Below are 24762 nucleotides of genomic sequence, written 5' to 3' on the forward strand. Positions count from 1 at the left end.
ACACACGCACACACATGAGCCGTGGAAGAGCATTAATGGAGTCCGTACATCTGCTAATTGAGCCAAAAGTTTTCACGATGGTCGTATGAGACGGGGCTCTTCGGCGCTCATTGTTTCAGCACCTGAAGGTGAATTTTCCATCTTGTTGAGGCCAAACAGCGTCTCTCTTTATCCCGTCATCAAACCCTGTTTATGTAATGAAGCCGCTCGTCCACGTTCCCCTCACTGTCCTGTCAGAAACGAGACCGTGTGTGGTGTCGATTTAACCCTTAAATATCAACGCTATCAGAAACATGTAGGAGCACTGCCTCACTCAAACAAGTGTGTGTGTGTGTGTGTGTGTGTGTGTAAAGTCTGACACATGACGTTTGTTGGCGGCAGAGTCAGTCCTCGGCCTTGAGCGGAAAGTGATGGACTCTCACCCGGCTGTGTTTTTATAGGTTAATCAAACATAAAGTGAAGAGGAGTAAACAGGTGCAGGACGTGGACTCAGGTCGATCTGTCTGTTGTTTTTTTTTTGTGTGTTTTTGTGTCACAGAACAGAAACAGCTCTGATGACAAAAACACTGAACAGCCTTAAATGTGTGCGTCAGTGTGCGTCATTGTGTCTGAAGTCATCGGTCATTAACCTAAATCTCTCTCTCTCCCTCTCTCTCTCTCTCTCGCTCTCTCTCTCCGTCTGGTACCTGGACTCACTTCTGACAGAAGTGTCATCTGTCGCTTCACTCAGAAGCCATCCAACAAAAAGTCCTCTTGCACCAAGAGCCACATATTACCATAACACGCACATCGCTCTCACCGTGTTACACAATTCACTCAAACGGGGAGAAGTAAACAAAGTCGGCTGTCATGGAAAACAGACATCAGAATACGACCAAAGGAACATGACATCATATTTAAAGTGCTTATTAAAGAGTTAGAAAGAAAGCTTTCATTTAACAGTCTGCTCTCTTTAAACCTCTGTCAGATATCAAATCGAGGACCCATTTCGCTTCTATTTGGAGAAAAGCCGGAGGTTGTTGGAGCCGCCTGACTTTGCCACGCTTTTACTGAAGGTGCTGCATCTTTACGCCGTTTATTCTCCGCCAATATGATTCTGCACCCTGACATGCTCTGACTCGATTTCAAAGTGAGCGAATCAACTCTGACACATTTTAATCCACACACAAACATCATCGTGTCAGAACAAGATTTGCAGTCTGTTTGAGTTGGAGGCGACAAAGGTCTAAAGCTGCAGCGCTGCTCGGCGTGAGAGATGCCATACCCTTCAATGCAAGTCAGAAGCTATGTAGGGAAAAGGCGAAGACACTTAATCCATCAAATAGGATGAGACTTGCCTGTGTAAGTAAAAGCCAACTAAGCTGTCTAAGAAGAGCATTAAACACAGGGTGGCGTCTGTATCAGTGTTTGTGTTGGTGTCAGCGGTTTGTGGCGGCGGTTGGCTGGTGGGTTGGACGGGTTGAAGTTCTGCTTATTAACAACTCATTGTGCAATTCTCTGAGGGAAGACATGTTCCAAACAAGCTGGGCTTTTGAAAAAGCATTTTATTTTGCCAATGGTGCCTTCAGCGTCTCTCGAGATTATCTGAAAAGAGAAAGAAACATCTTTAGGCAAAGGGTGACGGATCCTGCAAAACAAATGAAATCCCCCACTGACGTGATTTTCTCAGAAACACAATTTCAGCATCTAAGATGGCGAACAACACACTGAACAAAACAAGGTCATTATTGCAATATTATCTGATCATTTCACAACCATCAATCTATTGCGTAAGTTTTATTAGGTGTCAAGTATCATATCATCAGATGTGACACAGCAGCACTGTACACTGATCACCCGGTGAACTGCTGCAGCTTCCTGTTTACATGAAGGGGGGGTTAAAAACTGCAGGGGGTCTGGGGTCAGCTCGAGAGGCTAAAACCAGTTCAAGCCTGACCGCTCTGTACTCAAGGTTACAAACAGAGGTGGTCAACAACAGTGTGTGTGTGTGTGTGTGTGTGTGTGTGTGTGTGTGTAAGCGAGAGGCCCCAATCAGGGATCACAAACGCAACGTTTCCCATTATCTGTTTTTGTGTTTGATAAACAGAATGTCCAAAGTGGATACCAACCCTTCCAGAAAGGATTTACCCATACCCCCCCCCCCCCCCCCCCCCCCTCTGATGCTTCTTTCTGAGGGTGCCTGCTTCTTTAAAAAAAAACAAAAAAAAAAACAGGTAATGCCAGTAATTGTTACAACCTTGAGAAACTCATTCAACACATGCACACATTTTCCCCCATTTCTCAGTTGGCACGTCACACACATCACCGAAGGAAATAGATCCATTTTATTCCTCGCGTCCATCTGGGTGCTGACGTCATGTGTGCACATGAAGGTGTTTGGTGTTTGTGAGTTTGAAGAGAGCAGCCCAAACCATTTAGTAGATGGTACAGAAAAAAAGGACGTCCACACGGCAATGTTTAGTGACTCTGCGGGGTTGGACTTGTGTTAATTGTGTGGTTTTATGTTGTGCTTTTTTTTTTGCTTTTAAAGGGATACTTCACCCATTTACATGAAGCTGTGTATCATTAGAAACATGGTAGTAGTGTTGAATGGTCGTGAATCCAACACTCATTTTGCCCTGAGACGAGAAAAATATGTTTTTCTTTGCTTGAAAGTTTTCTTCATGTGATGCAATATGACGCTTTTTGCATCACATGAAGAAAACTTTCAAGCAAAGAAAAACATATTTTTCTCGTCACCATGTTTCTAATGATACACAGCTTCAAGTAAATGGGTGAAGTATCCCTTTAAGTGGTGGATTTGTTTTTGTCCATCTGCCCAGGACTAACTCTTGTAAATCACCTGATAGTAAACTCTGCTGCGGTGATGTTTATTTGTGTGTTTCCCTGCAGAAATAAACCACAAACACAGGTTTTGAAAATGTATTTATTGAATTTCTTTATCTGATGCAGACACAACATAATGGTAAACTAACTTCCACCTGTGCTGGTGAAACAACTCAGTGTGAGCACAACATCTCCTCAAATGAATCATCAAATGACCCTTAAATATCTCTGGACTTAAAATGGGTCATAGAGATAACACTCCTCCTCCCAGCCTAACGAGGCTCCAGGACTTGCTAATATATCTAACAAGCTGATTATAGATAAGAGAAGAGATGTAATCAGGGAAGGGAAAAAACAAGCGTTGACTGGAAGCAGTGAGCTAGCTCCACCCTCTTTCTCTTTTGGGAACCAAAACCTTCAGAGACCTTGTTGAGCTTCAGAACAGAATGGCTTTTAATTGCCAATACATTTACATATACTAGAAATTTGTCTTGGTGGTGGGCTGGTGGAGAACAAATAGGCTTAAATAACAAGTACTTAAATAAAATGACCAAAGTATAAAATAGAATTTAAGCCAAGAATAAAGAATAATAAAAAACACAAACTGTACAAATGGAGCATGAAAGAAAATAAATGTGAAGTCCAGTGAGCGTTAACGTAACATATAAAGAAAGCTTAGACTTCAGCTCAGAATAAGACGAGGCTGAAACGTTGGCATTACGGATTATATAGGCTATAGTTGCAGAAGACAACGCAGTTAGCTGTGACATTAGCTGTATGACTATTAGCAGGAGAATATATTTGTAGTCCTCTGTAAATCAAACTTATTGTGTTTAATATCACACAACATGACAGCTTGCATGAAACACTTGTCATGTTTATAAGCTGGGTATGAGTGGATCATTTATCCAAACCCTCTGAGAGCTAATCTAACCTACGCAGGAAAATAACATTAAGTCGGAGCCGGGGACATGACTTGAAAGAGAGTTCAAGGGAGTTGAAATAAAAAAACAACATACAGTACATATCTACGTAAAAAAAAAAAGAAAGACATACCTGTTGAAAAAACCCGTTAAAAACATGTTAAAAAAAGAGACATGAATACTTATGTAAGGAAAAAAAGACATACATACCTATGCTAAAGAAAACGACATACATACCCATGTTAAAAAAATAGACATACATACCTATTGGGGCGGCAGTAGCTCAGTCTGTAGGGACTGGGGTTGGGAACCGGAGGGTCGCCGGTTTAAGTCCCGGCACAGACCAAGTCCAGAAATTGGTTTGGTTGCTGGAGTCTGCCAGTCCACTTCCTGAGCACTGCCGAGGTGCCCCTGAGCACGGCACCGAACCCCTATGTTTTGCTGCTGCTGCTGTAACGCCCGAATTTCCCCATTGGGGATCAATAAAGTTATATCCTATCCTATCCTATCCTATCCTAAACTGCTCTGGAGCGCTCACTGTGTGCAGCTCCCTCGCTCTGAGACCTCTCCATTAATGCATGTCACTAGGATCCTGTGTGTGTATGAGTGTGTATCTCGGCCTATGTGTGTGTTCATGTTCATTAGACAGAGTGTAAACTGAATTTACTCTCATGGGATTAATAAATTATTATTATACCCATGTCGAAAAAAATGACACACATACCTATGTAAAAAAAAACGGCATACATACATAACTTGTCAAAAAAATGACTATGTAAAAAAATAAAGACATAAATACCCATGTTACAAAAAGAGACAGACCTATGTCGAAAAAAAAACGACACATAACCATGTCAGATAAAAAGACATACATGCCTATGTTGAGAAAAGAGACAGACATAGCATATATATTTCCACTGTTTTTTATTTATTTATTGTCAATTATAAACAACACACATCACATTTGCACGAGGCAAGCAGGTACAGTAATCCAGGAAGGGTTGCCATGTCTCATGGTACTTCTTTGCGGAACCTTGACTGTGATATCGTAACTCCTCCAGTTTGAGACACACATACCCATGTCGACAAAAGACGACATACATACCCATGTCAAAAAAATGTCATACATACCTATGTTGAAAAAAATACATACATACCTATGTTTTTTAAAAAAACGACATACATACCCATGTCGAAAAAAACGACATACATACCAATGTCAAAAAAAACGACATACATACCTGTGTCGAAAAATACCCGACATACATACCTATGTTGAAAAAATTGACACACATACCTATGTTGAAAAAAAACACATACATACCTATATCGAACCCCCCCCACATACATACCTATGTCGAAAAAAAACAACATACATACCTATGTCAAAAAAAGTCATACATACCTATGTCGAAAAAAAAGACATACCTATGTCGAAAAAATGTCATACATACCTACGTCGAAAAAAACCACTTACATACCTATGTCAAAAAAACAACATCCATACCTATGTCGAAAAAAAACATTGACAGACCTATGTTGAAAAAAAAACGACATACATACCTATGTCAAATAAATGTCATACATACCTATGTCAAAAAAATGACATACATACCTATGTCGAAGAAAAGCGACATTTATACCTATGTTGGAAAAAACGACATACATACCTATGTCAAAAAAAAATTACATAGATACCTGTGTCAAAAAATGACATACATACCGATGTCAGATAAAAAGACATACATGCCTATGTTGAAAAAAGAGACAGACATAGCATATATATTTCAACAGTTTTTTATTTATTTTGTGTCAATTATAAACAACACACATCACATTTGCACGAGGCAAGCAGGTAAAGTAATCCAGGAAGGGTTGCCATGTCTCATGGTACTTCTTTGCGGAACCTTGACTGTGATATCGTAACTCCTCCAGTTTGAGACACACATACCCATGTCGAAAGAAACGACATACATACCCATGTCAAAAAAAAACAACATACATACCCATGTCGAAAAAAACGACATACATACCTATGTCGAAAAAATGTCATATTTACCTACGTCGAAAAAAAAACACTTACATACCTATGTCAAAAAAACGACATCCATACCTATGTCGAAAAAAAACACTGACAGACCTATGTTGAAAAGAAAACGACATACATACCTATGTGAGATAAAAAGACATACATGCCTATGTTGAAAAAAGAGACAGACATAGCATATATATTTCATCTGTTTTTTATTTGTTTTGTGTCAATTATAAACAACACACATCACATTTGCACGAGGCAAGCAGGTAAAGTAATCCAGGAAGGGTTGCCATGTCTCATGGTACTTCTTTGCGGAACCTTGACTGTGATATCGTAACTCCTCCAGTTTGAGACACACATACCCATGTCGAAAAAAACAACATTCATACCCATGTAAAAAAAAAAAAAACATACATATCTATGTCGAAAAAATTTACACAAATACTTGTGTCCAAAAAATGTCATACATACCTATGTTGAAAAAAACAACAGATACCTATGTCAAAAAATGACATACATGCCTATGTCGAAAAACATTTGACAGATACCTATGTCAGATAAAAAGACATACATACCTATGTCGAAAAAAACGACATAAATGGCTATGTTGAAAAAAAACGACATACATAACTTGTCAAAAAAAACGACATACATAACTTGTCAAAAAAACAACGTACATGCCTATATAAAAAAATGACATACATACCCATGTTAAAAAAGAGACATACATACGTCTATCAGACAAAATGAGGTCTTTTCAGCTGCAGTGAAAGTGAAACTGCTGTTACTGATGTTTTTAGGAAGCCTATAATCACATTTACTTACCTACTCAATGGCCCCCTCATTCGCTCCGTCACTCCCCGCCGTTCAGCCGCCATCATCTAAAAAAAAGTTCTATGTTCTTTCTGTGCAGCAGAGAGGTCGAAGAAAACACGAAGTTCACACAGTTTTTTTCTCTTTCCAGGCATTTTGTCGTGTAGGAGGATTAACTGTCAGCTTCTAAGATGCAAATAGGTCCACATTTGGTCCACCAGTGACTGTGATATTGTAACTCTGCTTGATAAGAGGAGAAAAGCATTTCCCCCCCATGAATGAATGCTGAGATTTTATGTGATAAAAGTGACTATAAATTAAATCTTGAAGTCTGTAAATGTTTACAATATTTTGGGTGTAATATGTACATCTTTTAAAACATGGAATATGATCAGGGTTCAATCTAAAAAAGTCCCATCTCCGCACAGGCTGTAACAGGCGGGCAGCCCGGGTTCAAAACCAAACCTGGGGCTTTTTTCCTTTTCATGACATCCCCCACTCTGATGTCTGATTCTATCCACTGTCCTGACTCTCCAGTCAAGACCAAAAGGCACAAAACAAACTTTAAAAACACTGACTTAAAAACACACTTTTTAAGTCATGATAACAACTTTAAAGTCAGAATTGTGAGTGTACAGTGAAATAGAGGCTGAAATCCAACTGATATGTCAGGATGATGAGAGCTTTGTCAGCTTCAGAGCTTTATGTCAGATCTATAATCCTATACAGTCAAAATGTCAAACAAAAAAACTCATTGTTTAGGTTTAGTCAAAACGAATACGAATCATCGTATACATTATGTTGTTAAGCACTGTCCTTACTCTAAACATTCAATATTACAATCAATGGACCTCAAAACAAACACACACACACACACACACACACCCATTGACGCCAGACCCTGAAGCCGGCCTCTTTGTAACGAGAGCCAATTGCTGCGCGCCGAGCAGGCGAGCCTTCATGAGCCAACCCCCCTCATTTGCCTGCTGTAACAAACCTGGCTCTGATCACGTGACGGGTGAAGCGAGCCTTCAGCCCTCTGGAGAGAGAGAGAGAGAGAGAGAGAGAGAGAGAGAGAGAGAGAGAGAGAGAGAGAGAGAGAGAGAGAGAGAGAGAGAGAGAGAGAGAGAGAGAGAGAGAGAGAGAGAGAGAGAGAGAGAGAGAGAGAGAGAGAGAGAGAGAGAGAGAGAGAGAGAGAGAGAGCGTGTGGACGTGTGTGGTAGAGAGAGAGAGTGTGTGTGTGTTTGGGGGCGTACAACTATGCAAGAACCGTGTGGTGGAGGTACATTGCCATTACGCACTATTACGCACTGACAGCTACTCTTTGGAAAGAGCGCTCAGCTCAGCACAGAGGAATTCGGGATTCTTTACAAGTATACAGGTGAGTGCACAAGGAGCAGGGATTTCAGTATGGACTGGAAAGTGTGTGTTTTCTGTTTGTCCGAGTGGAGGGCTTTAGGAAGCGTGGCTCTTCTGGCTGAATGGAAAGACGATTGGAGTCCGTACTGTAGCAGGATGTTTATATGCGACTTTTTTTTCCACGCTGTGCATTTTGACAGAGCCATTAAATGTCATACAAAAACGCCTGGCACCTGCGGCTCTTTTTAATTTGATGATAAATCGCGTTGAAATACCTTTTTTTTGTCAGCTTTCACAGCCCACATGTCGGGCAAGAACTCAAGTGAAGGGATTCTGGATCATGAATGCAGCATGTGGCACACCAGGAGCGCAGCGCACCAAGCTGTCACAGGCTTTTGATGTTTCACGGTGGAGGGGTTACCCTCGGGCAAATGACTTACTGTAAGATACGTGTTCCTTAACTGTCTGCTCCAACTTTTCCATGAGGTATCGCATGGGCACCGCAGCTGCAAATCCCAGAGACTCCATGTCATGTGATGATATCAAATAAGGGAGCCGATCTGGGTTGAATTTTTGGCGTTGGGTCTGAAATTACATAACTGCATAGCAGTCATTCCTGTTATTTAGTCAGCCCGACGCAAAGTCAACAAAGTGTGAACGACATTAATCCGGTGATTTCCCCGCTAATCACCTGATATCTCTGCGTGGGCTTTGCTGCAAACAGCAGCTTTTTAGCTTCACAGAAAGAGGGCGCACAATCATTAAGTGTTTTGCTCTCTTTTTTTTGAAGCCCTCTCTGGATCCTGGTGGGGATTTTATCACCATGTTATGCATCATAAATCACTTCTCTTATGGCTCTCCAGGCTGTTTGATGATGACTCACATCTCACTTAATCCAGTTAAATCAAGACACGCTCCTTTGTTTGCTGTTGACGGAAATAGATCCTTTATCCTTTACTCATCATCACACTGAAATCGGCTGATCTTTATGTGATGAATAATCCCTCTGAAAGTATCTGTGCACACTGGTAGTGCAGGATATCTAAACGTTTTTCACAGTGAATCAATGACAGTGCATTGCGATCGTTTAAGCAGACAGACTGAGGTTTTGAAGACCACTTCGGGGAAATAAATAGAAACTCCTTGAATGACAGCAGAAGCATGTGGCTTTGATGATAGACACGGTGAGAAATGGGAACCCTGATTCCACATGGTCAGCTTGAAGTCTGAACCAGCAGCTGCGGCGTCGACACACACTCACATGCACACACACAGAGTCCTGAAATTCCACTGACTTCACACACGGATAACTTTCCTTTTGAAGCACCATCATCTGCATGCAGACCTCTTAAAACAAGCAGCAATGAGACCAAATCACAGGAGTCATTTTTAACACCACTGTTGGTTGACTTATTTTTGCAAAGAATAAACCTGTTGTAAAACATTAACTCCAGCTCCGACTGCCCACAGGGAGTTGTGGATGATCACCCCAAGATGACTTTTTTAAAGTTAGATTAATGGAAATTATATCTAAATTAAGCCATTTTTAATGAAGGTTTATGTGTAAAATCTAAATTTCTCTTTTGCAGGTAGAATTTCTTCATTCACACTCTGCCCGTCTTCAGCAGAACAACTTGATCTTCAGAGCCGAGCACAGCTGCCACTCATCCGCACAGGAATGGTTGATCACTTGCCACTTGGTGAGGAGACCTTCCTGTGTTATACCCACTCACCGGGGTCCGACTACAACTCTGTCTGTCGCCACACCAATGGTGGTGCGTCGCCGGGAATCATGGTGACTGACACAAGCATCTACCACCACCACCACCACCACCACCACCACCACCACCAGCCCTACGAAGGGCTGATGCTGTCCTCTTCCCCTCGTCTCTCTGAGGATGATCTCAGTGACTCCTCCAGCCCTCGTTCGTCTCTTTGCTCCAGCCCCGAGTCATCGTCGCCGACGTTACACCACACTCTCAGCTCCAGCTACGAAAGCAGGAGCAGCCGGAGCAGTGAAAGCAGCAGCTCCTCAGGAGGAGAGAGTCAGGACAGTCTGCTTGACCTCCTTCTCTCACAGGCCTCCCTCAGCCACAACTCCTATTCTTCTTCCTCTCTGTCCCTATCCTCCACCACCTCGTCTTCCTCCTTATCGGCCCCTCTTTTACCAATGGGGCTCGCCTGGGACTCAAAGAGGGAGCAGCGGCTGAGTCTCCTTCAGCAGCAGCAGCAGCAGTCGAAGGACGACTCTTACGAGTTCCCGGTGTTCCTGGATGAGCTTCAGGATCCTGCAGCGCTTCTTTTCCAGCCCACCCTGGAGGAGATCGAGGAGTTCCTGGAGGAGAACATGGTTGTGGCGATGGAGAAAGACGAGGAGGGGAGTGACGAGGCAATGTCGCAAACATCAGAGGATGCTGAGGCAGACAGCTCGAGGACTTTAGCAGGAGAATTCATTTCAGCTCCTCAGAACTCAGATCAGACTGTGCCTGTGGCTCATTCTCCTCTTCCCTCCTTCGCAGAGACCAAACATACACCATCCGACATGGACAGCTCACCGTCAACAGTGGATGTTGCTTGTATCAGTAGTGCGAGCTCTACAAGAAGTGGAGTCGATGGGATCAAACAGGAGGACTGTGGTTCAAAGTCAGCCTCTTCAGAAGGTACCAGTGCTGCTTCCAATGTGCCTGTCATCCTACAAATCCAGCCAATACAGATCAAACAAGAACCCAACCCGAGTGCCATCTCAGACGCTGTCGCCCAGAACACAGAATTCCAGCCAACGCCGGCCCAGCCGGATATCAAAATCGCCCAACTCCTGGTTAACATCCAGGGGCAAACCTTCGCCTTGGTGCCTCAGCTGCTCTCCCCGACAAACGTCGCCAGCGCCGGCAAAACTGGAATCACCGCTTCGTCCAAATTTGTGCGGATCGCTCCAGTTCCCATCGCCGCCAAGCCGATTGGAATTGGGGAAGGCGGGTTGAACGGGGTTACCTCCTCAGGGGTCCTGGCGGGAGGTCAGAGGTACCAAAAGAGTGCAGTTGCAGACCTTATTAAAATGCACAAGTGCTCTTTTCCTGGCTGCAATAAAATGTACACCAAGAGCAGCCACCTTAAAGCCCACCTGAGGAGGCACACGGGAGAGAAACCCTTCGCCTGCACGTGGCCCGGCTGTGGATGGAGGTGAGCAAAAACAACAATGAAATGGGTGACATGAATACATTTTCTAAAAGAGGGAACAGCAATAAAAAAAAGCCACATGGAGCTATATTTGACCTTCACCACATGTTGCAGAAACAAACCCCTCACATCCTCTTTGACCTCCTAAACAAAGCTCCAATCGTTCTGCAGGTGTAAACGTTAATGTGTTAACCAGGACGTTTAACAGTCCGCGCCTGCCAGCCTCAAGTTAATTTAAAAGAGCCAGTGTGTGAACACAGCAGGGGATTAGCGTTCACAGAGTGGATGTGTTGATGACGCTATTCTTTTGTTCGAGCCTTTTTTTCGTTTTACCACTCGTAGGTTTGTAATATTTCAAATCCATCCAGATACACGTGGAGTGACATCGATGCAGCAGAAGTCCTCGTTTTATTTACTCTCACCGAGGGGCCGGCTCTCGCTGTTGTTGTTGAGAATGTTTTCTTGGCAATACGTCATTGCGTGCCACATGTGTGAAGAGACAAATGTGGACATCGCTGTCTGGAGATTTCTTTGTAAAAAAAAAAAACGTCTCCGTATACGTTACACCACAGAGCGACCAAAGGTTGGACGAGTGAGTGAATGGAGATGAATGAATTTGTTGACGGTGCAGCTGACGGCGTTGTGTTGAACATGTTTATCTTCACTCTAAAGAACACACTTATCAGGGACATAAACTTCCGCTTTGGTGTGATACATCGACACTGTTGATAAATGTGCGACTTTGACGAGCTGTACAGATTTGTAGTTTATTATCGGGTCGTTTGCGATAAGAGGAGATTTAGACACTCTTTAAACCATCAGGTGTGATATGATGAAGCACTTTTATTGTTTGTGTGTTTAACTTCTGAGACCTGTCGGAAGGTTTCTTTAAAACTTGCAGGGTTTTTTTGAACAGGGTTGTTGATGAGGAGGGAGGTTAACTGGGACGTGTTAAATCTACAATAAGAGGATCCACAAGGCTCAGTTTTGATGCACATCAAAGTTCAGTCGATGCTTGTTCAAGAAGGTTCTAATTCGTCCTGTTGTGCATGCTGCCCGTGTGCCCCCCAACAATCTGTGTGTTTTTGTACCATGGTGGAGTTGTAGATTAGATAGAGGAGCGTTTGAAGTTTTCAGCGGGGAGACTTTGCCCCCTGCTAGTTACTCCACTTGTTTGCTCACAGTCTGCAAGCATTAATGCAGAACAGATACACTGGATTCAATCAAGTTCAAAGGTTTCACTTCTCACAAGCCGAAGGGGATGTGCAGTATTCATTTTCAATCCACGACATATTTGTTAAGAATCCTGGGCTGCAGACGTGTTTGGTTTTTTTCTGTTGTTTTAATCACAGCTTCCATCCCTGAAAGACTGTCCTCGTTTACACTTTGGTATCCAAAGTTCAAGTTGCAGCTTTTGACCTGTTGGCCAATGGATCGCATCCTTATGTACACAGTTATTGCTCAACAGTGCACATAAAGTTTGCATGTGTGTGTGTGCGTGTGTGTGTGTGTGTGTGTGTGTTGAAGTGGCTAAATGTTAAAGGTAAAGTTATGGTAATGATTTGAGTCAGAATTTGTCCACGGTTTTGGCAGGACGAGGCGAGTTTATTTATGTTGCAACTTTCAGACACAGTGGACTTTAACAAGCTGCACAGAGGCATCAAAAACTCCTTTAAACTGAGAAGCTGCAGTTTAAATACTGTCATCACGTAAAGAGGACGTTTATTTAAGTCTCAGAGGAAAAAGCCAGTTTGCACAGTTTGGAAAATATCTGTGCATTGTGTGCTGATCATGAGATCTGAGTGTTGGTTTGAACCAGATTTCACATGTTCGGGTTTTGAATGTAAAGTGCAAATCCACAAATTTGACCCATTAGTGAGTCCCATGATTTATGGGCCTCGTCACTGTGAGCAGACTTTACTGGGTTTACGTTTGTAAACACATTCAAGTACTTGGCATGGAAGGACATTATGTAATACAGAGTTATCATTGTGGACATAAACCGAGTTTTTGCACGTCTGTATGTTGTTTTCACACATTAGATAAGGATGCAATGTGTACAAAGGATTTGCATTTCGTGGCATCAAGCTGATTATAATAGTGCATTTAATTAAAGAGTTACATGCATGAAATATGTCTGCAAACTATGTTTCTGCAGTTTCTCTGCTTGGAGCTCCCTGGAAGTGGAGTAGCTACAGCTCAAGCTAAATAACCGGAGCAGCAGAGTAGCATCAGTTCAGACAGTCTATTTAAAATGATGAATGAAAAGAATCCTCCTGTTCTATGTCTGGCAACTTTCTTCTCAAACTTTTTTTTGCAGCATTTAATTTTTTTTCCTGGCGATAAAGACTCCAATTCATAAATGTTAAATATTTTTCTTCCTATGTATGGCCCTTATAATCTCTCATACACTGAGAACCATTCGTTTCTTGGACTGAACTAATAAGACAATCCCCTCTGTCGTCCCTGACGTACACCTCTTCAGTCTTTATTGGACAGCAGCAGTATTCTGTCCCCGCTCCTCTCCCTCTGAGCCAGGAAATAGAGCTGATCTGCGACTCGGGCATCTCTTCCCCTCTGTAACCTTAGAGTATCTGCATGTGTTTGCCTCCTCTGAAGTCGAGACGAGTGGTATTTCAGCGGCTGAACTTCAACATATAACTGAGTGAAAGTCGTATTTCTCCCTTTGCCAAACTCTTTTCCTTTTTTTTAAAGCTTTTTGGACTTTCATCACACTCCCTCTCGCTGGCTCTCGTTTATGTTTACGATCATGTACAGATCTCAATGTACACACACACACACAGAGTCACATGTAGGCTCTTAAAGGTACACATGCAGGCAGCGCTCTCTCACACACACACACACACACACACACACACACACACACACACACACACACACACACACACACACACACACGGGTATGAAGTGTTTTTTTTAGCTCGGACCTGCATGGTGACTCTGAGTATTTGATGGCTGGGCTCAAACCCAAACAGTTTGCTGTACTAACACTGTGACGTGTGTGTACTCGACATCCGTCACCGGGACAGCGGCTTGTTGTCCTTGTCAGCTGATGCATTCATCGTTAACGACAAAGCTGTGTTGTTGGGTGATGACAGAGCTGTGGAAGACGGATTCAGCTTTACTGGCAGGCTTGCAGAGAGTACTTACCAACAATCAATCAACTTCGTCATGAGGGACGGGCGTAAAATACATTTAATTAAGAAGTTCTACTGACTTTACAGCCTTTGTTACTTGACATGGGAGCGATCTGTCACAGTGCAGAAATCAAAGTGACATCAGCACTGCAGAGTTTGGTTTGCACATTTTAGATGTTTTTGTTTTTAAGCCATTTGTCAGTCGAGTAACCTTGACTCAGCAGAAACCTGAAAACAAAAGTTAAAGCACGACACGATTCTTTCACGTTTTATTTTGAAAGAATCTGGAGGTGATCGGGGCTTCTTGTTGTGCTGTCGATGAAATGCTGCATCATGTTGGTTCTGCTAATTGCAATATATGCACAGTTAATGAACGTTTGTTATCTTCTTTCATTTTCTGTCTCGGGGAAACAAAAATGCTTCCACTGCCTCGATAACGCCGGCTCATCACAACCTCCCGCCTCGGCTCTCTGCTGCTTTAATCTTTCATTGATTCATCTTCACATCCCGAGTGTAGAACTAAAGGATTTTGCACAGATGTTTTGCCGTGTCACCCTTCACTGCCATCTTCGTATCCTCTGGCCTCTGCAGAGAGGTCAGCAAGTTTGCAGCCGTCCATAAAAATGCCTCTGCGCAGCCAGGAAGGATTCAGTGTCTTGTCAAACAACAACTTCTGGAATCAAATCCAGCTCCTCTGGCTTTAAAGCCGTCAAAAGAAGCTTTTATTGGCGTTTCTATGGAGCTCTGTATGTACGCCCTGTCACTGATTATAGTGCGGTCATGCATCAAATGTGATAATCCTTTCATCGTAGAGTTGTTGAAATTGAGCAGCTCATAAACACAGTGACGGAGGACGCACAGGGCTTTGAGCTGACATGATAAACAAAACAAAAAGAGCCAAGGGAAATAAAGATGACAGATAAAACGCTTGCCAATATTTTTCTTACTGTAATTTTCCAGGTGTGTAACCAACCTAACTGCCCCACCTTTTTTTTAAACTATACCCTGTTGTGTGCAGAGCAGAGTTTAGAGACAAGCTAGAACAAAGCCTGCGTATGTGTTTCCCACAGCGTTCACACTAATATGTATACTATGTGTGGAGCTGTAGCCGTGCCAAGCCACCCTGGGGGATTTGAGGCTTGAATAAACCGCACTCCTCGAGTTAAAGAACACTCTAAATTGATTAACAGAAGCGTCTTCCACCCTCGGAGTTATGAACCCAGTGACCCCAGAGAGAAAATTCACAAAAATTAGGAGCGAGAGCACGAGAGGTGCCGTGAGTTTGAGTTTTACAGATTCAGGCAAAAAAGTAGATTTAAAGAATAATCAGGCAAAAGTCTTTAATGCATAGTACTACTGCAAGATTGCTCCTGATGCTGTTTGTTGTGTTTGGTCTCAGGCCCAGTTTGAGTCATTAGAAGGGCAGTACATGGTTTCTGTCATGTCCCAACTTGAAGCTACGATAGTGCAGCTTCAGGGTTTAAAGTGTGCATGTGCACCAAGCACAGATCAACATAAGCAGCAAATGTACAGGCACATGTTGTCCAGAACATGCACAGACTGATTTATGGCATGTACTTTGGATTATTGCAGATTGAAAAAGCTGCCCAGGCTCTTTAATATAGCAGACAAGACAAACAGTTTTCATTTTCACTCATCGATTCCTGTTGTTGTTGAAGAATTGATTAAATGGTGATGTTTTTGTAAAGAGGGTCACGACAAGTTACAAACCCAGCGGAGGATTTTTTTTTTTTTGTTCCCCAGACTGTAACTGTTTTGACTGTTTGCATTCAGTCCCTCAGCTCGCGTCGACATTGTTTCAGGCTTGTTGCATGAAACCTGTTCTGTCGGCCCATTGGTTCCCAACACTGAGTCCAGGGCCAAAAGGGGGGGGGGGGGCACTCGAGGCTCTGTCTGCTCTGAGGCTGTCCAGATGAGTTTGAGCATATTAACTTAAATGATGATTAAACACTTCCTGAGTACTGGACTTCTACTTCTCATAATGTGCATGATCTTCCTGTATATGTGCACAGTTTAATTGCCCCACCTGTTCATGTAGTGTAATTAGCATATTGTTCAGATGTGTTGATTGGATTAGCTGTTTGCATCGCCGTGAAACTTCATACAAAATGTTCAAATAACTTGTATTAATTACGTCGAATATGAGCAACCTTTTCACTCGCACCATCAGGTTGTAAACGTCTTCAGCACGTTGCCTTTTTGACCTCGCGTGATTCTCAGTTTGGACGCTGACACACGCAGTGAAGATGAGGCATGACCTCCCCCGTGTGAACATGACTGCAGACTCTGAGGATTGTCTCCTGCAGAAAATAGCTGCAGGAAAGTGACTCGGATTAGTATCAGATCAAACATGTAATCAAAGCAGACTTTCACCTGCATCAGGTAAAGTCCCACTTCCACTGCTCGGAGTCGGGTTCAAAGTGATCTGAGAGAGAAACAGACGACCCGGTGATTCTTCTCCAGGTCCTGTTTGTTTTCAGGTCCTTGGCTCTTGATATTCCATAAGCTCTGACAGATAATCTTGTCTTTATTACGAGCCCATTAAAATGATGAATAGGCCTCTTGTGTAATCCACTTGTAGAGTGGAAACGGTTTGATATAACTGTGAGTGACGTTTTTACATCGTTGTGAATTATCGCCGTCGTGCTTTAAATCTGCCGCCGCTACTGCCTGCTACTGGAAACGCTCCGGGAAATCAATCTGTGTTACAGATTAATCTGAACTTTACAAGCTTTACTAATATACAGATTCCCCCCCCCCCCCCCCCCCCCCCCACACACAACTCTATCAGTCACTTAACCCTTCACTGCCCTGGTATCCAAGCTGGTTGCAGCCCATAGAGACCAAACCAGGAATAGACTGAGCTTGGATTTTCACTCCTCGTGTGCTGAGCTAAATATGGCACGGCTCTTTAACTTCACAGAGGAGACACAGGGCAATATACATGTATATCACACCTCTCAGATTACCCTCATATAAAACAGCTTGGCAGGGCTCGTCTGTTATTTACTTATTTTGATATTGGAAGTGTTGCATATAAAGACAACGTTCAGCCTGTGCACAGAAGTGAAAGTATTTCAGAGTTATGGAGTCATTTTTGTCTTTGTGTGATTTTAGGAATTTCTTAGACTAGATTTTGATGGTTGTGATTTGGGAATTAAACAACAATTTGGGAATTAAATGTGAAATATCGATGACGTGTGAAGTACAGTTTGATCACTCTAATCAGGGTTTTTTTTTTTTCTTCCGGCAGGTTCTCTCGGTCTGACGAGCTGTCCCGACACCGGCGCTCCCACTCCGGAGTGAAACCATACCAGTGCATCGTCTGCGAGAAGAAGTTTGCTCGCAGCGATCACCTGTCGAAACACCTCAAAGTCCATCGCTTTCCCCGAAGCAGCAGGACAGGACGCTCTGCAAACTGACTCCTGTGACCCCGCTCTGACAGACTGACGCTAAGCGGAGAGAGAGGGGGGGGAGGGGGGGGGGGCTGTGATCGTGTATGTGCTCGTGACGAAGGACAGAGGAGGTGAAAGTGCAAACACCTTCCAAAGGAGTCTGTGCGGGACGTTTGTGTGTTTATGTTTGGAATGAGTGCGCCTGACGTACGTTCATGGTACTGTGATAATTTATTGGGTGGCGAGGAAAAGACTGTAAAACTGAAACAGAAATCTGTTACTTGACTCAACACCCTCACAGGTGGAATAAGCTTCATGTATATTTTTGTTTCACTCAAATCTTTTTTTTTTTGAGGGAAGATTTGCTATCAGAGTATTTTTACATTTTTGAGATTTGTGCGTTATTGTTGTTGTCGGAGTGAAAAAAAAAGCCTTACCAATACCAGCTGATCCATCACGAGGGGTCCGCCATGTTTCAGATGATTTAAGGGAATCTTCTCACAAAGACGCCGTCTTTTAATGACGTTAATTCTGTCTCAACGGGGAACATTCCTTCAGCTACGAATAACTAACGTCTCTGTTGCCTTTGAGTGTCACAGCGTGGGGAAAAACACTCGAGTCATTAGCATACGGAGTGGAGCTGTTTTTATCGCTGTTTGTCCGGAATATTTGTCATTTTTATTCCCTCCTTATTAATCAAATACATTTGAGGGATCAGCCGTTTCCTTTGATTATTCACTAAATATTTCAAGCCTTAATAGAAAAACAAATATTCACAAAAGTCTGAATGTCTGCGTTACTGTCTTCGCCTCTCGATCCTTCAGTGTTTTCTGCACCTATCATCATCTCTCGCTTTGTGTCACTTTATCTTTTTCTGCTGTGAAAAACACAACGCAAGATTGCTAAATTGAAATAAAGACGCACAATGGAAGGCTTGGGAACCAGTCCAACACACTGCTTCACACTGGTTCATTGTCGAATCTCTTGCCTCCACTCGTGTCAGACTAAGAGGGAAACGTTTTTTAAACATTTGCTGTTTCCGCTATAGTTCATCCTGAGGTCACCATGTAGACAAATATCGACACATAAACAACAGCTTTGGTCACTTTTTATCATTACGACAGGTGTAATAAATTCCTTTATGGTTAGCTTTCATTGTGCCGTGTTTAAACCCCTCACAGCTAGATGGCAGTGTTCAGTTATTTGACTCGACTGCTCCATCATGACATCGTTAATGAAGACAGGAAGACGTTAACCCAAAGAACAAAGGCACACTGTGAGCTACAAAGGGTGCAATATGTTTCCCTGCTGATATTGCAATATGTTGAATTGTTACCGCTTGCATTGCGATAAGTAGGCAAGCCGGTACGCTGCCCTATTGAACAAAAGGCACTTTAGCCCTGAACACAATAATAACAGGATTGTAGGAAACGTGCAGAGTCTGCCGTCTGCTGCTAGCTAACAGCGACTGCTCCTCTACGTGACAAAGTTCGGCCCTGCGTCCACTTCGCGATTTTTTTTGGGGGGGGGGGGGGGATCGGGAGCGCTTGCATGAAGCGCTGCATGTCAGTCCGGTCTCTATGACAACAGTCTATAAGTGGAAAAACTTCAGGGAATAACAGACATTTTTGAAAAGAGCGCGGGTGACGGTATCTCGAGCACTCAGAGCAGCCGGAGCGCTCAGAAAGAAGAGAAGACACTAGGTGGATACGGGGCCTTTTGCTGTAAATCCAAAGCATATTGACTTTGAAAGGAGTGTATGCTATGCTTATGAATTTATCTTTTCATTTGAAAAACAATGAAGTAGCTAAAAGTCTTTCAAATCCTGCAGATCTTTTTTACTCTCCTGAAGTCTTTGTTTTGATTTCCTCCTCCTTTAAAAAAAAAAAAAGCAAAGTAATGTTTTGAGATCAAACTGGAATTGGATGAGCGTGTTTCCCATCTGTAGAGACTTGACTTAAGGTTGTTTGCTGTAAGAGCAAAAAAAAAGAAAAAAAAAAGAAAAACTCAATTTATTTTGAATGTTTGTGAATCTCTTGAATTGATTTCATTAAAATGTTTAACTGGAAATCAAAGCAGATTTTTAAAAAAAGCACAAGATGTGTCGCTGGTCTTGGAACATATCAACATACAGTGCTGGTCTGTCGTATCAGAGCAAACACAGCGCGTCGGTGTAAACGGCTTCAGGTGCATCATTCTGAATACAGTCGAGCTGAGCCGACTCGTTCGCACAAAGATCCAAAGATTGTTTCTGTTGCCAAAAAAACAGCTGACAACACTCAGTACTGAAATGGTTTGAAGAAAGGGATGTTGATGTTTGAACTGGAATCGAGCATTTTTTTTTTTTTGTAAATGTTTAATTCGCTGAAACGTACAATGATTGACAAACCCTGAGAGCGTTTGTTGCAGCACCTGACTGAGACGCCGTTTGGAGGACACGCGTGTGTGCCAGAGACTTTTCTGAACGAGTGTCACATACGAGCCAATGAATGTATGTAAATACTGTATATATACGCGTATGAGAGGAGACGTGAAATATTCTTGTAGTGATTTCTTTTGATTGTAACAGATTTTTTTTTTGTAAAGAAAGTGTACATAAGGTGATCATTTGAATATATATATGGTGAAAAATGTGGTAACTTTCTTCTCGTCCATTGTTTTACACAACACGTTGATATGCTAATGAATTCATCTGAACGCATTGTTCTCGGCCTGCTCAGTCAGTCAGGTGCTACAGTTACAGAAATGTAAAAGGAGATGAGTGATGAGTGTGCCGTGTGCTGTCTAAACTTTGACGAAGACAGAGTTTCTTAAAATGTTATATTTTCACTTTTGTTCTTACATAAAACACATTTAAAAATAAAAAAATGTCTAAAGATACAGAATGGTTCGTCTCTGATACTTTCCCCGAAGGCCCGAGGTCATTCTCTGCTACAAGTATAAACACACGTCGGCTGTGTCCAAAATCAAGCCCTCCTCTTTATGTCGTTAAACATGTAGAAGTCTGTAGCTGCTCCTTTGCAGAAGTATTTAAAATGCAAACAAACTCAAGATCCGTAGCACGCCAAAAATACTGAGATGTCCGAACGATTCAAGAAAAATCTACAGTTTCCATCAGACTGGTCTCCTTCATGTAACGTTTCCCACAATGCAAAGCTCCAGGTCAGAGAACGACATGATGGTCAGCAAGGTCATCATGGGAAATAAAGCACACACATCTTTTTTATTCTCTCAGTCATGAAATGCTAAATGGATCTCTTAGTGTTTGACGTCAGCTGGTCTGTTGTTTACTGGCACCCATCGTCCCGCTCAACACAGCACGCCACATGTAGCACATATGACATACTGTGATCGATAGCGGTATGTACAGTTTGCACTGTGGCATTTGACAGACAGCAGCTGCACCTGTCAATGTTGCTTCTTTACCGACAAATCAAAATCGAGAAAAGGACCGACTGACTGGATGTTTAACGGGTTGTTGAAATGCAGTGATCGGTGCTGTGAATGTATTCTACAGGATTTAATGGCCTTTAAAGGTGCACGGTGCAGTTTTGGTAGAGAAACGTGAAAGTTGGAGACGTTTGCAGATTCTGTTTAAAACTCGTCACACAAAAAGTCCTCAGAGGAAAATGTGTTCACCGTAACACGGTGTGAAGATAAAATGATAAGTGAGCAACAGTGACACCAAAACTCTCCTGGTCACTTTTAAGCACCAAACAGTTTTCAGGGACCCTTTTTTTCTTCTTCGAGTAAAGTTTGTGTTTGTTTCACTTCTCCAGCTTTCACTTTTCTCTGTCAAATCCACACAGTGCACATTCAAGATGTTAAAGTGTACATGCAGGTAATACTGTGCAGATAACGAGTAAAACTGAACACATCTATTAATGGGAGACAAATTTTAAGAAGTCCACTAAAAAAAGATTATGAAGTAAAAAAAAAAAAAAAGGGGGGGGGGGGGAAAGAAACAAAACCATCAATATTGAAAATGACCTCAAAATGATGCAAACTCTGCAGAAAGGATGCTTCAAATTTAAATTCTATGTTTGCGATTTCTTCACACAGGTAACCAAAACAAGTTCACAGAGGAGTTGCTTGCTTCAAGTCCTTGAGAATAATAATGTGTATTTCCTTGCGTGTGTTTGAATGAACGAGTCATAAAGTAAAAATAAAAAGAACATTGCAGGGACTCGTACATATCATATATATATATAAAGTCCTTAAGTGTTCAACCACATGTAGCTGCAGGAAGAAAGACCAAAAAAAAAAGTTGGTTTCCCGTAAAGTTGCATAAGAAACTTACAGCTGGGAAACATGAGAAACGTCAACGTAAGATTTGTACCACATGGCATATTTGCATGGAAATTATACCCCTGTTCTCTTCTCTTCCTTCATCCAGACTTTCTCACCACCACTTCTCCCTCCGTCTTCACGACATTTAAAGAATGCCTTTGGATGTTTTCTGTTACTTGCAGAGTGTTGCTGAGTCATGCAGTGAAAAGCACACGAGAGGTAGCATCGAGCAGCATGAAAAAAATAAATAAAAGGCCAGCTTTGTGTGTGCGTCTGTGCGATGTCTGTTCCAGGTTGTATATCAAGGTGATTTATGATCCGGCCCGGTCTCAGAGGCATTCTGGGATGCAGCAGGAGGATTTAATTCAACACATCTGGGTTTTGAACTGCGATGAGCCGGCTGCTCAAGCTTCGGTTTTAACACCGACACTTCTCCTTTTTTTTTTTTTATGTCTGTGGGCCTGAGACTTTCTGAAGACGTGAAACTCCAGGAACTGTTGAATCTGAAAACACTCGATCTAAAAGAAGAGAGAAAAAAGCAAATAAGACACAAAATACTGTATGAGGCAAACCTGAACGTGATTCTGAGCAGTACATTTAAGAGCATGACGGTGAGACTGTGAAGTTTTAGTTCTGTTGTGCAAACTTAAACTGACCGATGACTTACTTGTCTCCTTTTCGCTGCTGCGTCGCCTTTTGTCACGCCAACCACCACGCATGTTCTGCGCATCCATGAGAGGAAATAAAACCCAACGCCGGCAGTAGTCCGTTGTTATGATACGAGAAGACCATTTTCACACCGTGGTCGTCGGTCAACAGCAGCTACTTCTAAAGTCGAGTAAAGAGTTGCAAGGGGAGGCGACAGCTCGGGAGAAACCGCACTAAATGGCTGAAAGCGTGAACACGACAGCGGCAGGCTCGAGGGGCTTGAACGCGTGTTTGAAACCTCCCAACCAATCAGATTCCTCTCACCCACTGTGCCGATCCAACATGTCGAAATCGGCCAGAAAAGAGGCAGACGGAGCCAGACACACCGCCCAAACTAGGGCGACAACGCTCCCTGTCCTTGGTGTGTCAGAGCCTTTAAAGGTTTTAGAGTCTTGAAGGGAGCTGCGTTTGAAAACAACAGGCAGGCTGTGACGATCTTCCCCGACGTTGAAATGGGAAGAGCAACACGTGTTTTCTTTTGTTCTCTCGTTACAATTCTGAAACTCACGAGTGTTGATTCACAAAAACAATGCATCAGGTCGGAGCTTGGCAGGGACACACTTACATAACAGTCATCATCTGATCGCTGCTGTCGAATCAGCACATGCTGTGTCGTAGTTTGCCACTCGGTAACTCGCCTCTGACCTTCAGATCTGTGTACAGTATCTGTTTCTCACTAAACATATTGACACACAGTGTGAAGAGCACATGCAGCTGGTGGACACGCAGTAACTTTTCAGAGACTTAAATGACCTGGCTGTTGTGTTGTAGTACTCCAGACCGGTCTGAGCTGCACTCTTTAAAGTTCTCGGAACGAAAACATTTTAAGTCATGTCGGAGACTGGGCCAAATCTGGACTGGAAATCAACACCAGCACTGAACTGCTACGTCATTATTGATTAGAAGGAAAACACTCAGCTCCTTTAAATCAGGCCTTCAAACTATATTATTCACTTACACATATACTCTCTGCCTCACACCAACAAATCAATAGTTTTTACTTTATCGAGTACTTTTACATTCTGTCTTTTAATGACGTCTTTGTTTTGCACTCTTTCCTTAAACTGTGTTTTAATGTATTTCTGTTTTCATGTCTGTAATGTCTCGTGTCTGAACAGCACGATATAAATAAACTTGCCTCTTTCTTAAACATCAGGTGGGGTCTTGGTCTTGGTCTTGACTCGGGGTAGATCCCTTCATGTCCTGGTCTTGTATCGGTATTGTACTGTATCGGCTTCTCCCATTGTAAAGTGTCGTGTGCCACTGTCTTGCCACTAGGGGGCAGAATATAAACAAATTATGCCGACAGTTTTAAAGCTTTTTTTTTTTTTTTTTGCTATTGTTGCTGTTTATATTCCCTGTTTTTACTGTTGTTTTTGAGCTGTTGTGACACCCACATTTTGATTATCCTTATATCTTTGAGCTGCTTTTTGAATCCAAGACAAATTTCTCATCGAAGACAAAAATGAGGATTTTATCATATTATAACATGAAAAGAGCAACATAACCACCTGATGAACGTTGGTCTCCTCTCAACTCTTTATGCGCATGAAGAAGGAAACAATTGAAGGCCTGTGTCATACTGATGGTGCTTGTTTTTTTGTTTTGTTGGAGTCCTGGCAGTGACTTTTATTAAACTAACCCAATGGTCCGCTGTGTCTTGTTGCTGTACTTACAACGCTCTTACTTTCTTGAACAAGGCCACTTTTCAGTGGCGGAGGTAAAACATGAAGCTTATGTCAGGTCATGGTCCCGTCAGATTGATTTTCTTGAATGAAAGCAGATCTTACAGATTTGACGAGCAGTCGAGGGAAGCAGCTTTAATTAACCCAACTTCAAATCCTAAACCCAAAAAGTGGGGGAAATAAAGTCCCTGGCCTCCGCACTGGAAACTCGCTGGTTTGGATGCTAACCAGCTACTTAACCACATTTTATTTTGTGCATCAAATCATTTAGTGATAACGCACAGGTGTTAAATACTTGAAGAGAAAATAAAAAAATGGATTTCAGTTTGATGCATGTCAATCGAGTCAGAGGCATAAATCAAAGCTTTAAGA

General features: G+C 42.5%; 1 protein-coding gene and 1 long non-coding RNA gene across 3 annotated transcripts; one reads left to right on the forward strand and one right to left on the reverse strand.

Annotated features, from left to right (window-relative positions):
* Positions 1-7851: 7851 nt before the first annotated feature.
* Positions 7852-19603, forward strand: LOC306833642 (Krueppel-like factor 15). 2 transcript variants are annotated; one of them, XM_079359037.1, is made up of 3 exons: positions 7852-7978; positions 9546-11136; positions 17566-19603. In XM_079359037.1, the coding sequence occupies exons 2-3, from the start codon at positions 9635-9637 to the stop codon at positions 17732-17734; spliced, it is 1671 nt and encodes a 556-aa protein (XP_079215163.1). In that variant the 5' UTR covers positions 7852-7978; positions 9546-9634; the 3' UTR covers positions 17735-19603. The 2 variants fall into 2 exon arrangements, with proteins under 2 accessions (XP_079215163.1, XP_079215162.1); XM_079359036.1 differs by lacking the exon at positions 7852-7978 and adding an exon at positions 9056-9140.
* Positions 19604-19787: 184 nt separating this feature from the next.
* Positions 19788-23785, reverse strand: LOC306833651. The gene is made up of 3 exons (XR_013780398.1): positions 22665-23785; positions 20164-22515; positions 19788-20123 (listed from the first exon to the last, which is right to left on the reverse strand). It is a non-coding gene; the product is annotated as an uncharacterized lncRNA (long non-coding RNA).
* Between the last annotated feature and the right edge of the window lie 977 nt (positions 23786-24762).

This window comes from Symphodus melops (assembly GCF_947650265.1).
Source record: "Symphodus melops genome assembly, chromosome: 13".
NCBI lineage: Eukaryota > Metazoa > Chordata > Actinopteri > Labriformes > Labridae > Symphodus > Symphodus melops.